Raw genomic sequence first — 26,438 nt, forward strand, 5'->3', positions numbered from 1 at the left:
GGGTGGTGGTCTAGATTCAGAATCCTTGTTCAAACCCCAGTTCTGCCACTTATTAGCAGTGTGTTTTTTGCAAAGTTACTTTACCTCATAGGAAAGGAAAAATATCTTTCCTTCTACCTATTTTAGGTTCATGGCTAAGGTCCCTGTAACAACAGGCAGATTAATAAGAGAAAAGCCTGCAAATTTATCTAATGTAAGTTTTACATGACTTGGAGACTTCATACAGAAATAAAAATCTGAAGAAACCATTAAACCTGAGGGTTGTGTGTGGGTTTTTTTTAATGCTAGGTTTGATGAATAATGGGTAGTTGTGGAGAAATATGACAGGCAAAAAGGGTGTGATCTAATGGTAATAAACTGGGGGAAACTTAGCAAGTCCTTGGAATCTTAACAAGTCAGATTCTTCTCTGTGACCCTTTATCTTCGGAGATAAAGATGTTCCTCTCTCCCAGGCATAGGAAGATACTTCTCACATGAGGGTCTTATAACCTGCTTCAGGGGAAGGTCAGAAAATCCTTCCTAGGTTTTATGACCTGCTTGATGGGAGAAGGGAGGGAGGTGGGGAAGGTGAGACTTGCCTTCCTGCTTCTGCTGTTTTCTCAAATTTCTTTCTTTTCTTTCCTTTTTTTTTTTTTTTTTTTTAAAGGGATAGGGTTTCACTCTCTTGCCCAGGCTGGAATGCAGTGGTGTGATCATAGCTCACTGCATCCTTGAAACCCTGGGCTCAAGCAACCTTCTTCCTGCCTCAGCCTCCTGAGTACCTGGGATTACAGGTGGGTGCCACCATGCCCAGATTGTTTTCTCAAATTTCTTCAGCTTAAAATGTTCACAATGCCGAGGTGCCGTATTTTCAGGGTAGCATGTCCTGAGCCCCATCAATGTCTTTGAGTCTTGGTTTCTTAATCTGTAAAACAGGAATAATTAAAAACCTATCTTAAAGAGCTATAATAAGGATTAAATGAATTAAGGCATGAAAAACATTAGAATAGTTCCTCGTCCATAGTAAGTGGCATATAAATACTAGCTTTTATTTTTATAAATATGTTTGCCTCCTTGACAAATGTACGTATTGCAAATTGGCCAATCTTTGGTGACCCTAAACATGTGAGTTGCCTATCTTCTTCTATAAGATTCTGATGGGCTTATCAGGCTTTCTTGGAGAGCAAGAAGGTCAGAGATCAAGGGGCAAACTAAGTCAGAAAAAATCTGTTAGGAAAAGATAATAGGCATTTGATGGGAATACCTGGTTTAAATACCAAGTTTTAAGGGCCACAGGTGGGCTCAAAATTTGGGCTGTAGAAAGCCAAAGGTTTGGAGTCAGGCAGAAGCAAGGACTTTAGAGGGAGAAAAAAGGTTCAGCGTGACAGCAGGCCAGGAATAAATGAGAAGGTGTCCACAATGACTGCTGCAAAGGTGCACCCCTTTCTCAGCTCCTCAACCAACCCCATCAGGAGGCTGCATGAAAGGCTCTGGTGAGAGTCGAGGGTATGTAAATAGGCTGGTAAATAGTTATGCTGGGTCTTAAGCTTGCAATGGATATATGGATGTTTATTATGTTATCATTTAATTTACTTCCCCCACAATGTGAACATAAACTCCATGAAGACAGTTGTTTTTTTTTTAAGAGACAAGGTCTTGCTCTGACCCTGTCTGGAGTGCAGTGGTGTGACTGTAACTAACTCACTGTAATCTCAAACTCCTCGGTTTAAGCCAGCCTTCTGCCTCAACCACCTAATTAACTAGGACTCGAGGCATGCGCCACAGCACCTGGCTAATTAATAACAATTTTTTTGGCCGGGTGCAATGGCTCACACCTGCGGCCAAGGTGGGTGGATCACCTGAGGTCAGGAGTCCCAGACCAGCCTGGCCAACATGGTGAAAGCCCCATCTCTGCTAAAAACACAAAAATTAGCCAGGTATGGTAGCTCGTGCCTGTAATCCCAGCTACTCTAGAGGCTGAGGCAGGAGAATTACTTGAACCCAGGAGGCAGAGGTTGTAGTGAGCTGAGATTGTGCCACTGCACTCCAGGCTGGGCAACAGAGTGAGACAGGGTCTTGCTATGTTGCTGAGGCTAGTCTTGAACTCCAGGCCTCAAGTCATCCTCCTGCCTTGGCCTCCCAAAGTGCTGGGATTATAGGCATGAGCCACCACACTGCCTAAAACAGAATTTTGGTCTGTTTTGCTCCCTGCTGTATCCCTAGCACCTAAACAGTACCTGACACATGGTAAAAATGCAACAAATATTTGTTGGGTGAACAAATAAATTTTTTCATAAAACGACAACAATATGCTATGAACATAGGCTCTTCCTCCTGGTCAGGGTGGTAGTGTTTCCCTAGCTTTCCCACTGGTTCCCAAGACTGCCCTTCTGATCCATAATTTTCTAGTGAGAACAGGTACCAGAGTTTTGACAACGGTGACCCTAAATCCAGAACCCAGTTAATGAGATACTCAGGTTCCCCTCACAGGGTTGTTAAGGGAGATTGAAGTAGCATAGGGTTAATAATATGGTCTGGGTGAGCTGAGGGCACCAGAAAACTGAGAGAGTAGATATACATGAAGATGTGAAGAGAGAATCAGAAGAGAAGGATTGGTGATTTCTATTACCTTAACCTTGGTGACTCTTCTCATTTCTGGCAGGGGTATGAGATTTAACAAGTAGAGAGGGTTTCTGTGGTAGATAAGTTCATGACCTGATTCATATTCACTTATTTGGAATTGTATCCTGTCCCTAATCCTGGCTAAGGTGTGAGTCTAGGTGGTCACACAACTCTCTGCACCTTTCTTAAAGGAAATGCTTCCAGTCTTTCGTCATTGAGTATTTGCTGTGAGTTTGTCATATGTGGCTTTTATTATGTTGAAGTAGTTTCCTTTTGTTCCTAATTTGTTGAGTGTTTTTGATCAAGAAAGGGTACTGAATTTTGTCAAATGCTTTTTTTTTGCTTCAATTGAGATGATCATGTTTTTTTTTTTTTTGCCTCCATTCTGTTAATGTGGTATTTATATTGATCGTTTCTATGTTGAACCATCCTTGCATTTCAAGATTAAACCCCACTTGATCATGATACAAAATCTTTTCTACTATCCTGCTAAATTCAGTTTGCTAACATTTTATTGAGAATTTTTGCATCAATATTTATAAGGGATATTGGTCTGCAGTTTTCTTTTCTTGTAGTGATTTCTTGCTTTGATATTAGGGCAATGCTAGCCTCACAGAATGAGTTGCAAAGTGTTCCCTCCTGTTCAATTTTTTTGTGAAAAGTTTGAGATGGGTTGGTATTAATTCTGTAAATGTTTGGCAGAATTCACCAGTAAAGCCATCGGTCTTGGGCTTTTCTTTGTTGGGAAATTGTTTTCATTACTGATTCAATCTCAACACTAGTTGTAGGTCTATCCAGATTTTTTATTTATTAATGACCCAGTCTTGGTAGATTTTGTGTTTCTAGGAATTTGTCCATTTCATCCACTTTCTCCAATTTGCTTATGTAGTCTGTTATAATCATTTTTACTTTTGTAAAATCTATAGAAATGTCTCCATTTTCATTTCTGATTTCAATAACTTGAGTCTTCTGTGTTTTTTTTCCCCATCTAGCTAAAGGCTTGTCAGTTTTGTTGATCTTTCAAAAAAATCAGTTTTGGTTTCATTAATTTTTGCTATTCTTGTTTCTATTCTCTGCCATTTATCTCTGCTCTAGTCTCTGTTATTTCCTTCCATTAGCTTCGTGTTGAGTTTGTATTTCTTTTTCTAGTTTCTTAAGTTGTGAACTTATATTGTATAAAAAATTTGATATCTTTTTCATTTTTTTGTTGTAGGCATTTATAGCTATAAATTCCAACTGAGGACTGCTTTTGTGGCATCCCATAAGTTTTGGTATATTGTGTTTTGGTTTTCATTTGTTGATAAGTATTTTCTAATATACTTTGTGATATCATTTTAGCTCATTGATTATTTAAGAGTATTTGTTTACATTCTACAAATTTACTTCTGTTATTAATGTCTAAGTTTATTCTGTTGTGGTCGGAGAAGATATTTTTTATTATGAACTCTATCTTTTTTTTTTGAAATGGAGTCTTGCTCTGTTGCCCAGGCTGGAGTGCAGTGGCGTGATCTCAGCTCACTGCAAGCTCTACCTCCCGGGTTCACACCATTCTCCTGCCTCAGCCTCCTGAATAGCTGGGACTACAGGCGCCCACCACCAGGCCTGGCTAATTTTTTGTGTTTTTAGTAGAGATGGGGTTTCACCGTGTTAGCCAAGATGGCCTTTATCTCCCGATTTTGTGATCTGCCCGCCTTGGCCTCCCAAAGTGCTGGGATTAGAGGTGTGAGACACTGCACCCAGCCTATGACCTCTATCTTTTACAATCGATTGAGACTTAACTTGTGGCCCAATATATGATCTATCCTGGGAAATGTCCCATGTGCATTTGGGAAGAATGTATATGCTGCTGTTGTTGGGTAGAGTGTTCTGTATATGTCTGTTGGATCTAGTTGGTTTATTTTGTTAAGTCCTCTATTTCCTTGCTTATCTTCTGTCTGGTTGTTCTTTTATTTACAGTGGGATATTTAAGTCTCCAACTATTATTGTGGAACTATCTATTTCTCCCTTTCATGCTGTCAGTTTTTGCTTCATGTATTTTGGTGGTTTGTCATTAGGTGAGTAAATGTTTATGATTTTATATTTTCTTCTATATTGACTCTTTTATTAATGTATAATGTTCTTTCTCTCTTATGAGCTTTTTTGATTTACAGTCTATTTTGTCTGATATTAGTATAGCAACCCCTGCTCTCTTTTTGTTACTATTTGCATGGAATATCTTTTTCCATCTTCTCACTTTCAATCTGTTTGTTTTTGAATCTAAATTGAGTCTCTTACAGATGGCATATAGTTAGGTTACATATGTTTTACTTTTATCATTATTTTTAACTGATACCTGATAATTGTACATACTTATGGGGTACATTGTGATATTTTGATACATGTATACAATACGTAATGCTCAAACCAGGGTAATTAGCATATCTACAATCATAAACATGTATCATTTCTTTGTGTTGAAAACATTTGAAATCTATTCTTCTAGCTATTTAAAAATATACAATAGGCCAAGCGTGGTGGCTCACGCCTGTAATCCCAGCACTTTGGGAGGCTGAGGCGGGCGGATCACGAGGTCAGGAGATCGAGACCATCCTGGCTAACACAGTGAAACCCCGTCTCTACTGAAAATACAAAAAAATTATCCAGGCATGGTGGCGGGCGCCTGTAGTCCCAGCTACTCGGGAGGCTGAGGCAGGAGAATGGCGTGAACCCGGGAGGCGGAGCTTACAGTGAGCCAAGATCGTGCCACTGCACTCCAGCCTGGGTGACACAGTGAGACTCCGTCTCAAAAAAAAAAAAAAAAAAAAAATATATATATATATATATACACACACAATAAATTGTTATAGTCATTGTATAATGCTATAGAACATTAGAATTTATTATTCTTTTCTAGCTGTACTTTTGTATCTGTTAACCAACCTCTGTCTATCCTTCCCTCCCACCTATCCTTCTCTGCCTCCAGTAACCAATATTCTACTCTCTACTTCTATAAGATCAACTTTTTTAGCTTCCACATATGAGTGCTAACATGTCACATTTACATTTCTGGGCTTAACTTATTTTATTTAACAGAATGCTATCCCATCCATACTCATTCATATTGCCATGAAAGAAAGAATTTGTTCTTTTTTTCAGGTGAAATAGTATCTCATTGTGTATATATACCATATTTTCATTATCCATTCATCTGTTGGTAGACACCTATGTTGTTACAACAACTTGGCTATTGTGAATAGTGCTGCAGTAAACCTGGAAGTGCAGATATCTCTTCAACATACTAATTTTGTTTCCTTTGGATATGCACCCAGTAGTGGGATTTCTGGATCATATGGTAGTTCTATTTTTAGTTTTTTTGAGGATAATTTATACTGTTTTGCATATAACTATACTAATCTACGTTCCCACCAACAGTGCAAAAGAGTTCTCCTTACTCTGAATCCTCACCAGCATTTTAAAAAATTAATAGTCATTCAAATTGGGATGAGATGATATTTCATTGTGGTTTTATTTGTATTTAACTGATGATTAGTGATGTTGAGCATGTTTTTCACATACCTGTGGGCAATTTTTATGTCTCCTTTTGATAAGTGTCTATTTGGTTCATTTTACCAGTTAAAAATTGGTTTATTTGGTATTTCTGCTGCTGACTTGTTTTAGTTCCTTGTATTTTCTGGATATTAATCCCTTGTCAGATGACTAGTTTGTAAATATTTTCTCCAAGTTTTCTGTATGTTGTCTCTTCACTCTGTTGATTGTTTCTCTTGCTATGTTAGTTTAATATAATGTGATTCATCTATTTTCTCTTAATTACCTGTACTTTTGAGGTCTTCAACATGAAATATTTGCTCAGACCAATGTCTGAAGTATTTCCCCTATATTTTATTCTAATAGTTTCATAGTTTCAGGTCATAAGTCTTTAATCCATTTTGAGTTGATTTTTGTACATGGTGAGAGATAGGGGTCTGGTTTTCTTTTTCTTTTTTCTTTTTCTTTTTTTTGAGACAGGTTCTCACTATGTCACTCAGGCTGGAGTGCAGTGGCATGATCTCAGCTCACTGCAACCTCTGCCTCCCAGGCTCAGGCGATCTTCCCACCTCAGCCTCCTGAGTAGCTGGGATTACAGGCTTGCGCCACCACACCTGGCTAATTTTTTATATTTTTTGTAGAGAAAGGGTTTCACCATGTTGCCCAGGCTGGTCGTGAACTTCTGGGCTCAAGTGATCTGCTTGCCCTGGCCTCCCAAAGTGCTGGGACTACAGGTGCGAGCCATCAATGCCTGGCCTGGTTTTATTGTTCTCTTTATGGATATCCAGTTTTCCCAGCACAATTTATTGACAAGACTGTTCCTTTCTCTATCAGTGTTTTTGGTTTCTTTGTCAAAAATCAATCGGCAGGCTGGGCATGGTGGCTTACACCTGTAATCCCAGCACTTTGGGAGGCCAACACAAGAGGATTGCTTGAGGTCAGGAGTTGGAGACCAGCTTGGTCCACATAGCAAAACCTTATCTCTCTAAAAGAAAAAAAAAAAAGCCAACAAAAAATTAGCTAGCTATGGTGGCCTGTGCCTGTAATCCAGCTACTCAGGAGGTTGGGGTGGGAGGATCATTTGAGCCCAGGAGTTGAAGTCTGCAGTGAGCTATGATCCTGCCACTGCACTCCAGCCTGGGTAATAGAGTGAGACCTTGACTCGAAAAGAGAAGAAAAAGAAAAAGAAAAAAAAATTAGTTGGCTTTAAATACATGGATTTATTTCTGGGTTTTCTATTCTGTTCCATTGGTCTATATGTCTGTTCTTATGTCAGTACCATCCTATTTTGGTTATTATAGCTTTATAGTATATTTTGAAGTCTGGTTGTGTGATTCCTCCAGGTTTGTTCATTTTTTCTTTTTCATACAGATGGAGTCTTTCTATATTGCCCAGGCTGGTCTCGAACTCCTGGCCTCAAGCAATCCTCCTGCCTCAGCCTCCCAAAGCACTGGGATTACAGGTTTGAGCCACTATGCCTGGTTCCAACTTTATTCTTTTTGCTCAGGATTGCTTTGGCTATTCAGGATCTTCTGTGGTTCCATGCATACTTTAGTTTTTTTTTTTCTATTTTTAAAAAGAAGAAGTGTCTCTTCACTTTTGGTGTCCTCTTCAATTTCTTTCATTGTGCTTTATAGTTCTTCTTATAAAGATTTTTACCTCCTCAGTTAAATTTTTTTAGGTATTTTTTGGTAGTGATTGTAATTGGGGTTGCTTTTTTGATTTCTTTTTCTGATAGTTGTCTGTTGGTGTATAGAGACATTACTGATTTTTAATGTTGATTCTGTATCTTGCAAATTTACTGAATTTTGATCAGTTCTAAGAGTTTTTTTGGTGGTGCTTTTAGGTTTCTTTACACATAAGTTCATGTTGTCTGCAAACAAGAACAATTTGACTTCTTCCTTTCCAATTTGGATGTGCTTTATTTCTTTATTTTGCCTAATTGCTCTGACTCAGACTTCCAGTATTATGTCTAGTAAAAGTGGTGAAAATAGGAACCCTTGTGTTGTTCCTGATCTCATGGGAAAGGCTTTTAATTTTTCCCAATTATGTGTGATGTTAGCTTTGGGTTTGCCATATATGGCCTTTATTATCTTGAGGTATGTTTCTCCTATACCAAGTTTGTTGCGGGCTTTTATCATAAAGTGATGTTGAATTTTATCAAATGCTTTTTCAGCATCTATTGAAATGATTATATGGTTTTTGTTCTTGGTTCTGTTAATCTGATGTATCACGTTTATTGATTTCCATATGTTGAATTATCCTTGCATCCATTGGGTAAATCTCACTTGATCATAGTGAATTATCTTTTTAATGTGCTGCTAGATTTGGTTTGCTAGTATTTTGTTGAGGATTTTTACATCTATCTTCATCAGGGATATTGGCCTATAGTTTTCTTTTTTTAAAGTTATTGTCTAGTTATGGTATCAAGGCAATACTGGCCTCATAGAATGAGTTTGGAAGAATTCTGTCCTCCTCAATTTTCTGGAAGACTTTGAGAAGAATTGTTAAGTAGTTCTTCGTTAAATGTTTGGTAGAGTTCAGCAGTGAAGCCACTGGGTCCTGGGCTTTTCTTTGATAGGAGACTTTTTATTTCTGTGGTATGAGTTGTAATGTCTCCTTTTTTTGTTTCTGATTTTTATTATTTGGATCTTTTCTCTTTTCTTGATTAGTCTAACTTGTGGAACTTTACTGATTTTATCTTTTTTAAAAAACCAGCTTTTTGTTTCATTGATACTTTTTTTTGTCTCAGTTTTATTTGTGTTTTGATCTTATTTCTTTCCTTCTAATTTTAGGTTTAGTTTGTTCTCACTTTTCTAGTTTGTTGAAATGCACTGCTATGTTGCTTATTTGAAAGCTTTCTATTTTATGATGTAGGCATTTATTACTATAAATTTAATACTGCTTTTTCTGCATCTTATAGGTCTTGGTATGTTGTTTCTATTTTCATTTGTTTCAAAAAATTTTTAAATTTCCTTCTTAATTTCTTTATTGACCCATTAATTATTCAGGAACATGCTGCTTAATTTCCAGGTATTGGTACAATTTCAAAAGTTTCTCTTTTTATTAATTTCTATTTATACTCCATTATGATCAGAAAAGATACTTAATATGATTTAAATTCTTTTAAATATATTGAGACTTGTTTTATAGTCTAACATGTAATCTATCCTGGAGAATGGTCTACATGCTAATGAAAATAATTTGTATTCTGCAGCTGTTGGTTTAAATGTTCTGTAAATGTCTGTTAGACATTGGTCTACAGTACAGCTTAAATTCAATGTTTCTTTGCTGATTTTCTAGATGATCTGTTCAATGCTGAGAGTGGGGTGTTGAAGTCTCCAATTATTATTGTGTTGAAGTCTATCTCTCCCCTTAGATCTGATAATATTTGCTTTATATATCTAGGTGCTCCAGTATTCGGTGCAGGTACATTTAGAATTGTTATATACTCCTCTTGCTGGATCGATCCCATTATCATTATATAATGACCCTCTTTATTATATCAGCTCAGCCCTAACACAACTGCTCAACTTGATCCAGGGTATTGATTCTTCAGGGGGCAATATGCCACTTCAGCTCAGGCCTGGTTGTGTGTGATTGTTCTGGGCAGCCCAGGTGCTATTTCCCTGGAATGCAAGGTACCACTTCAGGTTAGGTACTGGGGTCACGACTACTCAGGGCAGCCAAGGCACCATTTCCTGGAATGCAGAGCACTGATTCAACTTAGGCACTGGGGAGGTATGACTGACATGCCTTGCCAAGGTATCATTTTCCCAGGAAGCAGAGTACTACTTTAGCTCCAGCCCAAGAGGGCAGTGGTAGGGGTAAGTGGCTCCACATCTGCCTGGTTCTGTGGAGAAGGGTATAACAGCAGCTTGCATCTTGGCTTGAGTGTGTCAGGCCACTGGGATGGGGTGGTTTAGTGGTGGCTTAGCCTCGGACATGAAAGGGAGCCTTGGCTACTCAACCCCAGAGCAAGACACACTCCAGCCACAGTGCCAACACTAAGATGGTATAATGCAGTAGCTGTGTGAGCCGCAGTGTCTGCTCCTTCTCTGGGAAGAACACAGCTATGTGAACTCCAGGAAGCTCCCTTAGCTGGGTTTAGTGTCTGTGAGGACTCCAGAGGACTCCAGTGGTGAGGTCTGTAGGTGTCCAAGGAGTTGATGGGGGTTGCTGGGAACTTCTTGCTTTATTTCCTCACTGTAGGAAGAAGTTCCTCCTTGTTCCCAGCTGATTCCATTTGGGGAATGAGATGGTTCAGTCCTGGCATTTTCTTGTATTCTTTATATGGCCATCCCAAGTTTCTGTTATTCCTCTGGTGTACTTCTGCTCTCTCTCTCCACTATTTTTGTAAAAATATAGCTTATTTGTTGTTCTGGCTGTCTTTGTGAGGAGGACAAGCACTAGGGCTTCTACTGAGCCATCTTGCTTAGATATGTATTTTTTTTTATTATTATACTTTAAGTTCTAGGGAATATGTGCACAACGTGCAGGTTTGTTGCATATGTATACATGTGCCATTTTGGTGTGCTGCACTTGTTAACTCGTCATTTACATTAGGTATATCTCCTAATGCTATCCCTCCCCCTTCAGCCGACCCCACGACAAGCCCCGGTGTGTGATGTTCCCCACCCTGTGTCCAAGTGTTCTCATTGTTCGATTCCCACCTATAAGTGAGAACATGCAGTGTTTGGTTTTCTGTCCTTGTGATAGTTTGCTGAGAATGATGGTTTCCAGCTTCATCCATGTCCCTACAAAGGACATGAACTCATCCTTTTTTATGGCTGCATAGTATTCCATGATGTATATGTGCCACATTTTCTTAATTAAGTCTATCATTGATGGACATTTGGGTTGGTTCCAAGTCTTTGCTGTTGTGAATAGTGCCACAATAAATATACATGTGCATGTGTCTTTATAGCAGCATGATTTATAATCCTTTGGGTATATACTCAGTAATGGGATGGCTGGGTCAAATGGTATTTCTAGTTCTAGATCCTTGAGGAATCGCCACACTGACTTCCACAATGGTTTCACTAGTTTACAGTCCCACCAACAGTGTAAAAGCATTCCTATTTCTCCACAGCCTCTATAGCACCTGTTGTTTCCTGACTTTTTAATGTTCACCATTCTACCCGGTGTGAGATGGTATCTCATTGTGGCTTTGATTTGCATTTCTCTGATGGTCAGTGATGATGAGCATTTTTTCATGTGTCTGTTGGCTGCATAAATGTCTTCTTTTGAGAAGTGTCTGTTCATATCCTTTGCCCACTTTTTGATGGGGTTGTTTGATTTTTTCTTGTAAATTTGTTTAAGTTCTTTGTAGATTCTGGATGTTAGCCCTTTGTCGGATGAGTAGATTGTAAAAATTTTCTCCCATTCTGTAGGTTGCGTGCTCACTCTGACAGCAGTTTCTTTTTCTGTGAAGAAGTTCTTTGGTATAATTAGATCCTATTTGTCAATTTTGGCTTTTGTTGCCATTGGTTTTGGTGTTTTAGTCATGAAGTCCTTGCCCATGCCTATGTCCTGAATGGTATTGCCTAGGCTTTCTTCTAGGGTTTTTATGGTTTTAGGTCTAACATGTAAGTCTTTAATCCATCTTGAATTAATTTTTGTATAAGGTGTAAGGAAGGGATCCAGTTTCAGCTTTCTACATATGGCTAGCCAGTTTTCCCAGCACCATTTATTAAATAGGCAATCCTTTCCCCATTTCTTGTTTTTGTCACGTTTGTCAAAGATCAGATGGTTGTAGATGTGTGGTATTATTTCTGAGGGCTCTATTCTGTTCCATTGGTCTATATCTCTGTTTTGGTACGAGTACCATGCTGTTTTACTTACTATAGCCTTGTAGTATAGTTTGAAGTCTGGTAGCGTGATGACTCCAGCTTTGTTCTTTGGCTTAGGATTGTGGCAATGTGGGCTCTTTTTTGGTTCCATATGAACTTTAAAGTAGTTTTTTCCAATTCTGTGAAGAAAGTCATTGGTAACTTGATGAGGATGGCATTGAATCTATAAATAACCTTGGGCAGTATGGCCATTTTCAGGATATTGATTCTTCCTACCCATGAGCATGGAATGTTCTTCCATTTGTTTGTGTCCTCTTTTATTTCACTGAACAGTGGTTTGTAGTTCTGCTTGAAGAGGTCCTTCACATCCCTTGTAAGTTGGATTCCTAGGTATTTTATTTTCTTTGAAGTAATTGTGAATGGGAGTTCACTCATGATTTGGCTCTCTGTTTGTCTGTTGGTGGTGTATAGGAATGCTTGTGATTTTTGCACATTGATTTTGTATCCTGAGACTGCTGAAGTTGCTTATCAGCTTAAGGAGATTTTGGGTTGAGACGATGGGGTTTTCTAAATAAACAATCATGTCATCTGCAAACAGGGACAATTTGACTTCCTCTTTTCCTAATTGAATACCCTTTATTTCTTTCTCCTGCCTGATTGCCCTGGCCAGAACTTCCAACACTATGTTGAATAGAAGTGGTGAGGGAGGGCATCCCTGTCTTGTGCCAGTTTTCAAAGGGAATGCTTCCAGTTTTTGCCCACTCAGTATGATATTGGCTGTGAGTTTGTCATAAATAGCTCTTATTATTTTGAGATAACGCCCCATCAATACCTAGTTTATTGAGCGTTTTTAGCATGAAGCAGTGTTGAATTTTGTCAAAGGCCTTTTCTGCATTTATTGAGATGATCATGTGGTTTTTGTCTTTGGTTCTGTTTATATGATGGATTAAATTTATGGATTTGCATATGTTGAACCAGCCTTGCAACCCAGGGATGAAGCCAACTGGATCATGGTGGATAAGCTTTTTGATATGCTGCTGGATTTGGTTTGCCAGTATTTTATTGAGAATTTTTGCATCAATGTTCGTCAGGGATATTGGTCTAAAATTCTCTTTTTTTGTTGTGTCTCTGCCAGGCTTTGGTATCAGGATGATGTTGGCCTCACAAAATGAATTAGGGAGGATTCCCTCTTTTTCTATTGATTGGAATTGTTTCAGGAGGAATGTTACCAGCTCCTCTTTGTACCTCTGGTAGAATTCGGCTGTGAATCCATCTGATCCTGGACTTTTTTTGGTTGGTAGGCTATTAATTATTGCCTCAATTTCATAACCTGTTATGGGTCTATTCAGGGATTCAACTTCTTCCTGGTTTAGTCTTAGGAGGGTGTATGTGTCGAGGAATTTATCCATTTCTTCTACATTCTCTAGTTTATTTGTGTAGAGGTGTTTATAGTATTTTCTGATGGTAATTTGTATTTCTGTGGGATCAGTGGTGATATCCCCTTTATCATTTTTTATTGCATCTATTTGATTCTTCTCTCTTTTCTTCTTTATTAGTCTTACTAGCGGTCTATCAATTTTGTTGATCTCTCAAAAAACCAGCTCCTGGATTCATTGATTTTTTGAAGGGTTTTTTGTGTCTCTATTTCCTTCAGTTCTGCTCTAATCTTAGTTATTTCTTGCCTTCTGCTAGCTTTTGAATGTGTTTGCTCTTGCTTCTGTAGTTCTTTTAATTGTGATGTTAGGGTGTCAGTTTTAGATCTTTCCTGCTTTCTCTTGTGGGCATTTAGTGCTATAAATTTCCCTCTACACACTGCTTTGAATGTGTCCCAGAGATTCTGGTATGTTGTGTCTTTGTTCTCATTGGTTTCAAAGAACATCTTTATTTCTGCCTTCATTTTGTTATGTACCCAGTAGTCATTCAGGAGCAGGTTGTTCAGTTTCCATGTAGTTGAGTGGTTTTGAGTGAGATTCTTAATCCTGAGTTCTAGTTTGATTGCACTGTGGTCTGAGAGACAGTTTGTTATAATTTCTCTTGTTTAAAATTTGCTGAGGAGTGCTTTACTTCCAACTATGTGGTCAGTTTTGGAATACGTGTGATGTGGTGCTGAGAAGAATGTATATTCTATAGATTTGGGATGGAGAGTTCTGTATATGTCTATTAGGTCCACTTGGTGCAGAGCTGAGTTCAATTCCTGGATATCCTTGTTAACTTTCTGTCTCGTTGATCTGTTTAATGTTGACAGTGGGGTGTTAAAGTCTCCCATTATTATTGTGTGGGAGTCTAAGTCTCTTTGTAGGTCTCTAAGGACTTGCTTTATGAATCTGGGTGCTCCCGTATTGGGTGCATATATATTTAGGATAGTTAGCTCTTCTTGTTGAATTGATCCCTTTACCATTATGTAATGGCCTTCTTTGTCTCTTTTGATCTTTGTTGGTTTAAAGTCTGTTATATCAGAGACTAGGATTGCAACCCTTGCTTTTTTCTGTTTTCTATTTGCTTGGTAGATCTTCCTCCATCCCTTTATTTTGAGCCTATATGTGTCTCTGCACATGAGATGGGTCTCCTGAATACAGCACCGTGATGGGTCTTGACTCTTTATCCAATTTGCCAGTCTGTGTCTTTTAATTGAAGCATTTAGCCCATTTACATTTAAGGTTAATATTGTTATGTGTGATTTTGATCCTGTCATTATGATGTCAGCTGGTTATTTTGCTCATTAGTTGATGCAGTTTCTTCCTACCATTGATGGTCTTTACAGTCTGGCATGTTTTTGCAGTGGCTGGTACTGGTTGTTCCTTTGTGTGTTTACTGCTTCCTTCAGGAGCTCTTGTAAGGCAGGCCTGGTGGTGACAAAATCTCTCAGCATTTGCTTGTCTGTAAAGTATTTTATTTCTCCTTCACTTTTGAAGCTTAGTTTGGCTGGATATTAAATTCTGGGATGAAAATTCTTTTCTTTAAGAATGTTGAATGTTGGCCCCCACTCTCTTCTGGCTTCTAGAGTTTCTGCCGAGAGATCAGCTGTTAGTCTGATAGGCTTCCCTTTGTGGGTAACCCGACCTTTCTTCCTGGCTGCCCTTAACATTTTTTCCTTCATGTCAACTTTGGTGAATCTGACGATTATGTGTCTTGGAGTTGCTCTTCTCGAGGAGTATCTTTGTGGCGTTCTCTGTATTTCCTGAATTTGAATGTTGGCCTGCCTTGTTAGGTTGGGGAAGTTCTCCTGGATAATATCCTGAAGAGTATTTTCCAACTTGGTTCCATTCTCGCTGTCACTTTCAGGTACAGCAATCAGACATAGATTTGGTCTTTTCAAATAGTCCCATATTTCTCAGAGGCTTTGTTTGTTTCTTTTTACTCTTTTTTCTCTAAACTTCTCTTCTCACTTCATTTCATTTATTTGATCTTCAATCACTGATACCCTTTCTTCCACTTGATCAAATCAGCTTCTGAAGCTTGTGCATGCATCAGATTGTTCTTGTGCCATGGTTTTCTGCTCCATCAGGTAATTTAAGGACTTCTCTGCATTGGTTATTCTAGTTAGCCATTCATCTAATCTCTTTTCAAGGTTTTTAGCTTCTTTGCGATGGGTTCAAACATCCTTCTTTAGCTCAGAGAAGTTTGTTATTACCGATCTTCAACTCATCAAAGTCATTCTCCATCTGACTTTGTTCCGTTCTTGGCGAGGAGCTGCATTCCTTTGGAGGAGAAGAGGGGCTCTGATATTTAGAATTTTCAGCTTTTCTGCTCTGGTTTCTCCCCATCTTTGTGGTTTTATACCTTTGGTCTTTGATGATGGTGACGTACAGATGGGGTTTTGGTGTGGATGTCCTTTCTGTTTGTTAGTTTTCCTTCTAACAGTCAGGACCCTCAGCTGCAGGTCTGTTGGAATTTGCTGCTGGTCCACTCCAGACCCTCTTTGCCTGGGTATCACCAGTGGAGGCTGCAGAACTGCAAATATTGCAGAACAGCAGATGTTGCTGCCTGATCCTTCCTCTAGAAGCTTCATCTCAGAGGGGCACCTGACTGTATGAGGTGTCAGTCAGCCCCTACTGGGAGATGTCTTCTAGTTAGGCTACTTGGGGGTCAGGGACCCACTTGAGGAAGCAGTCTGTCAGTTCTCAGATCTCAGACTCGGTGCTGGGAGAACCACTACTCTCTTCAAAGCTGTCAGACAGGGATGTTTAAGTCTGCAGAAGTTTCTTCTGCTTTTTGTTCAGCTATGCCCTGCCCCAAGAGGTGGAGTCTACAGAGGCAGGCAGGCCTCCTTGAGCTGCAGTGGGCTCCACCCAGTTGGAGCTTCCTGGCGGCTTTATTTACCTACTCAGGCCTCAGCAATGGCAGATGCCCCTCCCCCAGCCTCGCTGCTGCCTTGCAGTTTGATCTCAGACTGCTGTGCTAGCAGTGATTGAGGCTCTGTGGGCGAGTGACCCTCAGAGCCAGGTGTGGGATATAATCTCCTGGTATGCCGTTTGCTAAGACCTTTGGAAAAGTGCAGTATTAGGGTGGGAGTGTCCTGATTTTCCAGATACAGTCTGTCATGACTTCCCTTAGGTAGGAAAGGGAATTCCCGGACCCTCAGGCTTCATGGGTGAGGCAATGCCCCGCCCTGCTCTGTGGGCTGCACTCACTGTCTGACAAGCCCCAGTGAGATGAACCTGGTACCTCAGTTGGAAATGCAGAAATCACCCGTCTTCGGCGTTGGTCACGTTGGGAGCTGCAGACTGCAGCTGTTCCTATTCGGCCATCTTGGAACCTCTCTAGATCATGTATTTTTATGCATTCTGGCAATCCGTGTCTTTTGATTAGAGAGTTTACTCCATTTACATTTAAAGTAATTACTGATAAGGAGGAATTTAATTCTGTCATTTTGCTGCATGTTTTTTGTATGCCATGCATCTTATTTATCTTTTGTTTCCTACATTATTGTCTTCTTTTGTGTTTAATTTTTATAGTGAAATACTTAAATTCCTTTCTCATTTTCTTTTGTGTACATTCTACAGCTATTTTCTTTAAGGTTGCCATGGGGATTACATTTGCTATTTAAAGTTATAACACTCTAGGCTGAGCACAGTGGCTCATGCCTCTAATCCCAGCACTTTGGGAGGCCGAGGTGGGTGGATTGAAAGGTCAGGAGATCGAGACCATCCTGGCTAACACGGTGAAACCCCATCTCTACTAAAAATACAAAAACAAAATTAGCCGGGCGTGGTGGTGGGCACCTGTAGTCCCAGCTACTCGGGATGCTGAGGCGAGAGAATGTTGTGAACCCAGGAGGCGGAGCTTGCAGTGAGCCGAGATCATGCCACTGTACTCCAGCTTGGGCAACAGAGTGAGACTCCATCTCAAAAAACAAACAAACAAACAAAACAAAACGTTGTAACACTCTAATTTGAATTTATACCATCTTAACTTCAGTAACACACAAAATCTTTGCTCCTTTATAGCTCTGCCCTCACCTCTTTTGATTGTTAATGTCACAAGATTACATTATTTTACACTGTGAGTCCAAAAATGTAAATGAATACTTTCTTTAAATGTATTCATTTACATTTTGTATTTAAATGAATTTATGTATTTAAATGAATGTATGTCTTTAAATGAATATTTATTTAAATGTGAATTTTCATTTCAACTTTGGTGAATCTGACAATTATGTGTCTTGGAGTTGCTCTTCTCGAGGAGTATTCTCTCAAATTTTGTAGAAAATAAAATATGGAGTTACAAAGCAATGTTACAATAATGCTAACTTTTAGATTAATATGTTTTTAAATGTATTAATCTCTTAAATTGTATAGAAAACAAAAAGTGGAGTTACAAACCATTGTTCCAGTAACACTAGCTTTTATAATTGCCTCTGTATTTACCTTTATTAACATCTTTATTTCTTCATGTGGCTATGAGTTATAGCCACAGGTCTAGTGGTAATGAGCTAACTCAGCTTTTGTTTATCTGGAAATGTCTTAATTTCTCCCTCACTTTTAAAGGATAATTTTGCCAAATATAGGATTCTTGGATAACAGTTTTGCTTTTTGTACTTTTAGCATTTTGAATATATTGATCCACTGCCTTCTGGCCTCACAGTTTTTGTTGAAAAATCTGCTGATGATCTCATTGAGTATCTCTTGTGTGTGATGAATTGCTTTTCTCTTTCTGATTTCAAGGTTCTTTCTTTGTCTTTGTCTTTCAAAGTTTGATTATAATGTGTTTTTGTGTGAGTCTCTGTCAGTGCATTTTTCTTGGAGTTTGTTAAACTTCTTGGATGTTTATATTTACATCTTTCCTCAAATTTGTAAAGTTTTCTAACATTATTTATTTAAATATACTCTCTGCTCATTTCTCTCTCTCTCTCTTTTCCTTCTGGAATTCTCACATTGTATTTGTTCATCCGCTTGATGGTGTTCTTTAAGTCCCTTAGGCTCTATTCACTTTTCTTCAATGTTTTTTCCTTCTGTTCTTTAGACTCAATAATTTTCATTTTCTTTTCTCAGATTCACTAGTTCTTTCTTTTGTCTGCTCAAATCTGCTTTTGAATCCCTCCAGTGAATTTTTCATTTCAGTTATTGTTCTTCTTAACTCCAGAATTTCTTTTTCTCCCCTTAGTTTTCTATATCTTTATTTATATTTCCATGTTGTTCATGCATAGTTTTCTTTTCTCTGTATCTCCCTTTAGTTCTATGAGCGTCTTTAAGATAGTTTTAAGGTATTTGTCTACTATATCTGCCATGTGTTCTTTTTCAGAACATGTGGCTTATTTTTATTCTTTGAATGGGCCATACTTTCCTGTTCTTTGTATGCCTTCTGATTTTTTTTTGAAAACTGGACATTCGAATCTAGTAACGTGGTAACTCTGGTAATTAGATTCCCCCCATTTCCCAGAATTTAATTTTTTTGTTATTGTTTTTGTTTATTATTATTATTTTTTATTCTTGTAGGCTATCTCTGTTCCAAGGATTAACCTGAAATATAAATTTAAGTTCTTCTCAGGTATTTTCTGAGTTTTTCCCTGGGCATGCACAATCACTTTCTAATTTCTCCCATATATGCAGTTGTTTTTGAATGTCTGGCTCCCAAAAGAGGGAAAAGAGAAAAATGAAGGGGAGAAAAAAGAGCACTGGCCCTTTAAGTCCCTTAGAAGTCACTTCAGCTAGTGGGGAGGGGCTTGCCACAGTGGGGATAGGTACAACAACAATGGCTGCCCACCTCTTTGTCTGCACCTCTGTGAGCAGAAGCAGCAATCAATGATCGATCAGAGCACAGATCTCTATTATTTGGAAGACAGGGTCCTTTTTGCCAACCCTGGCTCTCACAAGCTATGTACAGGTTGTTCCAGAAACATATGCACATTTGCCAGTTACAGAGCTGGGACTGGGGATGGGTAGATGGTACTGTGTTCAGAGTACTGAAATTAACTACAATTTATTGTTCAAGCCTTCCCCTGGAAGTTGCAAGCCTTCAGTACATTCTAGTGTTCCAAAATTTTTACATCACATTGATTCACCAGCTCAATTGTTATCTAAGTAGAGAGACAGATTTCTTGTGTTTCCCACTCTATCATCTTTCTGAAATCCTCTTTCCACAGTTGTTTCAATAGAGTGATGCTCATCCTTTTTCCTTACATTACAGTCCACAGGCAAGAAACTGAAATTCTGTGCCCAGATGCAAATCCTTCGCGGAATCAACCTGTGCCATCATGGTCCCTTGATAGGTGGAGCCATCAAGCACATTGCCTGGCACTATCAGGAAACCTGCACAGGTCTGGGTCAGTGGTTGCTAATCACCTCTCTTTAGTCCACGCAAGCCTTGATAGTAGAGCATGTAATAAAAGTACTTTCTTTCAAATCTGGAACTTGGCATTTTGATGGATCAGAAAGCAGAGGAGCCTCTAGAAAATGCTGGCGAATTTCTTTGGGAGTGATGCTAGTATTTTTCTGGGGCATGTAGGATACTAATGAACATAGGGATTGGTATTCTATCATCATCCTTGCCAGCAGCATGGAAAGTGTTATCTGTGGGAAGTATAACTTTCAATTCTTGTATCTTAGTCATCTGGGCTGCTATAAACTGGGTAGCTTAACAGAAATTTATCTTTTATTGTTCTGGAGGTGGATCAAGATATCTGTAGATTCAGTGTCTGGTGAAGGCCTGTTTCCTGGGTTATGAATGGTGCCTTCTCACTGTGTCCTCCCATGGTGAAAAGGGCAATCAAACTCCCTTTGGCTTGTTGATAAGCCACTTGTGAGGGCTAATCATTTCCCAAAAGGCCCCATCTCCCAATACCATCACCCTGTGGTTAGGATTTTGACCTACGAATTTGGGGTGGGAAGACATAAACATCAAGGCCATGTCATCTTTTTATTTTTTTATTTTTTATTTTTATTTTTTTAAGATGGTGTCTCGCTCTGTCACCCAGGTTGGAGTGCAGTGGTGCTATCTTGGCTCACTGCAAGCTCTGCCTCCCGGGTTCACGCCATTCTCCTGCCTCAGCCTCCCGAGTAGCTGGGACTATAGGCGCCCACCACCACGCCCAGCTAATTTTTTTTTTTTTTTTCAGTAGAGACGGGGTTTCACCATGTTAGGCAGGATGGTCTCTATCTCCTGACCTCGTGATCCGCCCACCTTGGCCTCCCAAAGTGCTGGGATTACAGGCGTGAGCCACCGTGCCTGGCCAGGCCATGTCATCTTGTCTCGATTTTCTATCCTAATCCCTTTACTCACATGGACAATTAAAGTCTCAGAAAACTGAGAGCCTCAGGAAATTTTGTTTCAGTATCATTCCCATCTAGTAGTTCTCAGGTACTGAGTGAAACCTAAGGATGTGAATCTTTGGGTGTCCACATTATTCTACAAACTATTGAAAATAGCATCCTGAATTGGCCAAGTTAAACAGACTTAAGCTAGGCTACAAAATCCAAATAGGCCTAGATGAGTGGAGATGATCAAGTTATGCGGGTAGACAGGGAAGAAGATGAAGAAAGCCAATGCATAGGAAGGGTAGAAACTGGTGGAAAAAGGAAATCTTGAGGAAACTTTGGAGCCAGAATCCAAATGTTCGTGGAAGCATTTTATTTGGTGCCCATGACCACTGATACAAAAAAGCCAAAGCAAAATGAATGTGCAACTCCAGCTTCAATAATATCAGGCCTTTTCAATTCTACATCCTTATTATCTTGCAAATTTAACCCCCAACCCCCGCCTCATGCAGTTGGTTCCTAAGTCTGAGAGATTCTACCTCTTAAATACTTAATCTAGTTCTCTGATGACCAGAGTAATCTAAAACAAAAATTTGATAGTTACTTTTTTACTTAAGTGCTTCAATGCCTCCCATTTCCTACAGGCTTAAATATTAATATCTAAGGTAGTATGTAAGACTACTTATGATTTTGCCCCCTGCTTATTTTTTCTTACTCACGTAACACCATTTCCCGTCCCTCACTCATGTAACACCATTTCCCCTTCCTCTCTAGCCACAGTGATTTACTGTGAATTCCTAGCATATGCCATTCTTATACATTCCTTTGTGACTCAGTTCCTCTGGATGTTGTCTGGAATGTTCTATTCTTGTCTGTCTGGCAAACTTCTAGTCCTCTAAGACTTTCTGTCTCTCTAAAGTCCTTACTGACCTACCAAGACAGAGTTGAACACCCCTTCCTCAGGACTTCTTTTATCTCTGGCACACAGCTCTATTTTAGCACTCACTGAATTACAATGATTTGAAAGTCTGAGTGTTTCTCAAGGGCACGTAGGATGTCTAATTTACTTCTATGCTTTCAGAACCTGGGACAGTTCTTGATACATAGTAGGGTCTCAGACTGGCTTTGAATAAACAAGATATTTTTGTTTAAAAGCAGAAGGAACTTGTCAACAAGTTCATGTTGTTGATAATCTCTTAGATTCCATATTTGATGTCTGAAGTATATGATGTTAATTCCTTCCTTGATTTAACATGTGTTTATTGAAGACCAATCCTAAGCCAGAAATGGGAAAACAATGATCAACAAAAATAAATATGTACTTTACTACTTTTACGGAGTTGAGAATTTACTGGGGAAACTTACTACTGTTGTAGAAATTATTAAATAAAATATAACATCTCTCAGGTTTGGCCCATGATAATAATCTGAGATTGTCCCTAACACAAGCCTTCCTGAAATATGTCAAAGCCTTTGCCTGTTGGACTACTTTCATTTCCTGTATGCTGCAGGCTCACCTCTTGTTCTCCAGCATACAAAGCCATTTTGGTTGATAAACACAACAAATTAAAAAACATGCAAAATAGTAAAACATCTTGTTTTAATCCAAACAAAACTTTATCTTCAGAAATCTGTGGAGGGTTGGGATACATGAGTAACTTTACAGTTTACCAAATGCTTTTATATTTATAGTGGTATTTGGTTTTGCTTATACGAAAACCAAAGGAATGTTGGGGGAGCATTCAAGAGTCAACAAAACAGAATCATCTTCTTAGGCTGGAGGGACTACCATTTTAGGCAGTGAGAGGTTACTGAAATGTACCCATAAGGGTCCTAGTCTCTGCCCACAGCCAATAAGACGCAAACTTCTATCTCAGGCAGTGTGTCTAGAGGAGTGAAAGAGGCTCCCAGATCTTGGCATTTTGAAAATGGAAAAGGAAAACAAACAAAAAGTATATTCCTGTGAAAATCAGATATCAGAAAATTCAAACAAGCACAGTCCAGGTTCCTACTGTTTTGAGCTCTCCAGAGGGTTATATTCTGCTTCCTTCTCATTTAGAGTTTCCTAAAAAGAAGGGCAGACTTGGAGTTAAGAACAAAGATGTATAGTTAGGTCCATTCAAAGGCATAACAGCCAGCATCACAGGGGACAGACATTCTTTTTAAAATGTTCCTTGAGACAGGGGTTTATCTTTCTTGAATTTGGCTATACCTGTTTTCCTCCAGCCCCTCAGCTGGAGGTGGTAACTAACTAGGAATTGCTGCCAGAGAGGCAATTTCTTCCTTTTAAGTGAAGTGCTGCTATGGCAAAGACATTCTGCTTCAAGGGTTAAACTTTAAAACACTCATTTTGATATATAAAGAAATTATAAACAAAGCACAAGGCAAAGTTGCAATTTCAGTTTGTGTCCAAAGTAGTAATAATTTCCTAAACTGACACTGTTGTTTTGCTTAGTCCAGACCTTTGAAAACAAACAAGTTTTACAAAAGCTATATTAATAATGTAACAATTAGTGCACTACCACTATTTTCCCCTCTTTTTCTGCGTCTCAGAGAAGATGAAGTTTTCTTGATCATCTTTTTAAAATAAAAGTTGTAGGCCAGGTAGAGCTTTCAAGGTGACTTTGTCTGAGACTGAGGGAAGGAAGGAAATGGGGAAGGGAAAACAAACAAACAAACCAAAAAACGCTACAGATTACTTCATACCTCTTTCAAGCTTAAACAGTACCCTACTTTGGCTTTCTAATAAACTAGTTTTCCAAAAGAGAGTTTGGGCTTTGGCCTAAGACCCCTCTGGAGCCACTGACTTGCCCATTAGATACAGTCTCAGGAAAGCTAATATAATGACACATTTCGTCTACAAACTTAAGTGCAAAATAACCAGGTACTACAAAACTTTGGGTTCTCTATCTTAAAAGCAGCAAATATCTATGTTCTTTTCTCAAAACTGGATTCTGTCAATTTCCTGTGAATTAACCACTTAACCATTGTGGTTTGCTTGCTTGTTTTTGTTGGGCAGAGTTGCAAATGTAATGAGAGAAGGGGGTCCTTGCACTGGTTTAGTACCAGGCAAGGTTACCAAGGGGGCTTATTCTGGTTCCAGAAAGTGGAGATGGTCATCCTCACTCTCCAGAACTGGGAGTGGATCATTCCCACTCCCTGGAATCTGGAGTGGGTCTTCCCCACTCCCCAAAACTGAGAGCAGATCAACCCCACCCTCTGCAGAAGAAAGACAGTCAGGGCCAAGCTCTTTTGCCGCCTGCGACTTTGGACTTGATTGTCCCCATCAGACCTTCAAAAGATCTGAATGCGGCCGACTTCTTCACGCCTCCAAGCTTCCTGCAGATGAGAGTGCCCATAGTGGACAGAGCAGCTGATGTCTTCTGTTTCACATAGGCGTTGGAGACCTGAACATCAAGCCAGCTCTTGGACAGGTTCTGTCTCAGCCCTACCAAGGCCATAAGGCCTAACTTCCTCTTGAGCTCCCCACAGCGTCTCTCTTTGGCTGCTAGTACGTGGCGTAGGGTTACAATTTCAGCCTCTAATTTAGTGAGTTTGGCTTTGAGCTCTCTTTGCTCGGGCTCTGTCAGATCCTCCAGTTCAGAAGTCGAGTGGGATTCATATGTGCCCACAGAGGTCTCTGTCCTGGCATGTGGCATGGACTGGGAAAGAAGATCTTCGTTAAGAGAGTCCAGGTCCAATTCTTGGTAGAAAGAGTCGAATTATTGGGCTGCAGAGAAATAATCTTGGCCAGCAGAGTCGAAATCTAGGCCTGCAGGCTCAGACTCTTGGCGGGTGGAGTCAGATTTCAGGCGGGAGGGATCCATGGCCCAGCTGGTACAATGGACACCTTGGCAGTTGGGTTGACGACCTGGCCTGTGAAGTAGACACGCTAGCTCGTGGTGTTCACTTCCGGGTGGTGGGGGTGGGGAGCCGGGCTGGTCAGGGTTGCCGAGGTGGTACTTCCCGCCCAAAGCGCCAGGCTGCAGAATCAGTGCTCAGCTGAGGCGCAACCCACTCTGGCGGCGTTTTGGCATCGCGAGGAACTCCTGAGGTAGGCAGTGCAGAGATTATTGTCGAAAGGAGAGGAATTTCTCCTGACATGGTAAATGACAAGCCCTGCCTTCAAACCAAAGCGTCAGGCAACTCTTTTCCACCACACCAGCTCCAACACTTGAAAATCATTTAAACATCATTGTGCTAGTATGAATTTTCAATTTTGCAGTTGCATTTTCTTTATTCCGCCCTGCCTCCACTCACATTTCTGGAAGCATGTCTGCCCACATTCAAGGTTACCTGTTGTGGGAGGTAGTCTGCACAGTAAAGTAAAACTAGTTAAATAGGGTCTATCAGAGTGTGGATCCACTCTCCCCCGCCAACCTCCCACCCCAACCTCCCCGCAATCGTAATTCTGCCCAGAGTAAACTTATGCAATGGAAAAATCAGGACGTTAATCCAGTGAGGTCTTGTGGTCGGGCTTCACTTAGCTCATTCTATGGCTGCCTATTCTCAGAGAATATTCTTGAGCAAGTCTTAGATTCTAGTGATTTTGTTGGATATTCTGGTAATTCTTGCGAGCATGATCTTGTGGAACATAATTTGATGCTCAGCAAATTTCAGCAGTTTGCCCTACTCATGCCTATGTGGCTACAATGAAGCATCCAGCTGTGCATTCAAACCAACTTCAGTCCTCCTTTGAGTTTATGTTCTATAACCCTTTCACATAATTTAGTAGTGTTTATTATTGCCTTGTCCTGAGTGGTGTGTTTCCCTAAGTTAAAAAGTGAGACTTGTTCTTGTAAACATGAAGGCTGATGGAGGATTTGTCTATGTGTTTAAAGGCCTGAAAAGGGCAGCAAGGGCTCCCTAAAAACCAATTTGTTCCAGAGGGTAGACTTTTCCTCTATTGCCTATAGAAACACTAGTGGTTTCAGGAACACTCCCAGACTCTGAATCAGAACTCCTCTTTCAAACCTGAGACTAAAGGTTAAAGAAATCCCTGAATTAGGCTACATAATGTAGAACACACATTGTCTATTCAAAGTTGAGACTCCAAATCACCAAATCTGAACTTGCACTTGATTTTACTTCTCTGTATTATTTCAGCCACCAACCTTGATGCCTATTTTCTTTATATGCTTCCTCATCCTTCAATGTAAAATATGAAGTCTTTTATTAAGCCTTGATTCCTTTTGATAGAGAATGGTTTTTTTCTCATAGCAAAACTGAGCTTTTCAGACACTTAGTTTCCAGATACCACATCAAGACATACCCTCTCATTCAAATAGGAAAATAAGAAGTCAAATTATTTATTTTTGCAGATGATATGATTCCATATCTAGAAAACCCTAAAGGCTCCACCAAAAGGCTCCTGGAACTGATAAATGACTTCAGTAAAGTTTCAGGATGTAAAGTCAGTATCATTTCTATATATCAATAATGTTAAAGCTGAGAACCAAATAAAGAATGCAATCTCATTTACAATAGCCACAAAAAAATAAAATACCTAAGACTACATCTAACCAATGAGATGAAAGATCTCTACAAGGAGAACTACAAAACACTGCCAAAAGAAATCGTAAATGATACAAATGAATGGGAAACATTACATGCTCATGGATTAGAAGAATCAAAATTGTTTAAATGGCCATACTATGCAAAGCAATCTGTGGATTCAGTGCCATTCCTTTCAAACTATCAATGTTATTTTTCACAGAACTAGAAAAAAAACTATTCTAAAATTCATGTGGAACCAAAAAAGAGCCTGAACAGCCAAAGCAATCCTAAGCGAAAAGAACAAAGCTGGAAACATGCTACAGTAATCAAA

General features: G+C 39.5%; 1 protein-coding gene across 4 annotated transcripts; it reads right to left on the reverse strand.

Moving 5' to 3' along the window:
* Nucleotides 1-594: 594 nt before the first annotated feature.
* On the reverse strand, nucleotides 595-24,491 carry TPD52L3 (TPD52 like 3). 4 transcript variants are annotated; one of them, XM_054546675.2, is made up of 2 exons: nucleotides 23,904-24,491; nucleotides 595-904 (listed from the first exon to the last, which is right to left on the reverse strand). In XM_054546675.2, exons 1-2 carry the CDS (start codon nucleotides 24,268-24,270, stop codon nucleotides 900-902), a joined length of 372 nt encoding a protein of 123 aa, XP_054402650.1. In that variant the 5' UTR covers nucleotides 24,271-24,491; the 3' UTR covers nucleotides 595-899. The 4 variants fall into 4 exon arrangements, with proteins under 4 accessions (XP_054402650.1, XP_054375927.1, XP_009242731.1 ...); XM_054519952.2 differs by having other exon boundaries at nucleotides 23,828-24,491; XM_009244456.2 differs by lacking the exon at nucleotides 595-904 and adding an exon at nucleotides 22,198-22,676.
* Nucleotides 24,492-26,438: the final 1,947 nt, after the last annotated feature.

This window comes from Pongo abelii, chromosome 13 (assembly GCF_028885655.2).
Source record: "Pongo abelii isolate AG06213 chromosome 13, NHGRI_mPonAbe1-v2.0_pri, whole genome shotgun sequence".
Lineage (NCBI taxonomy): Eukaryota > Metazoa > Chordata > Mammalia > Primates > Hominidae > Pongo > Pongo abelii.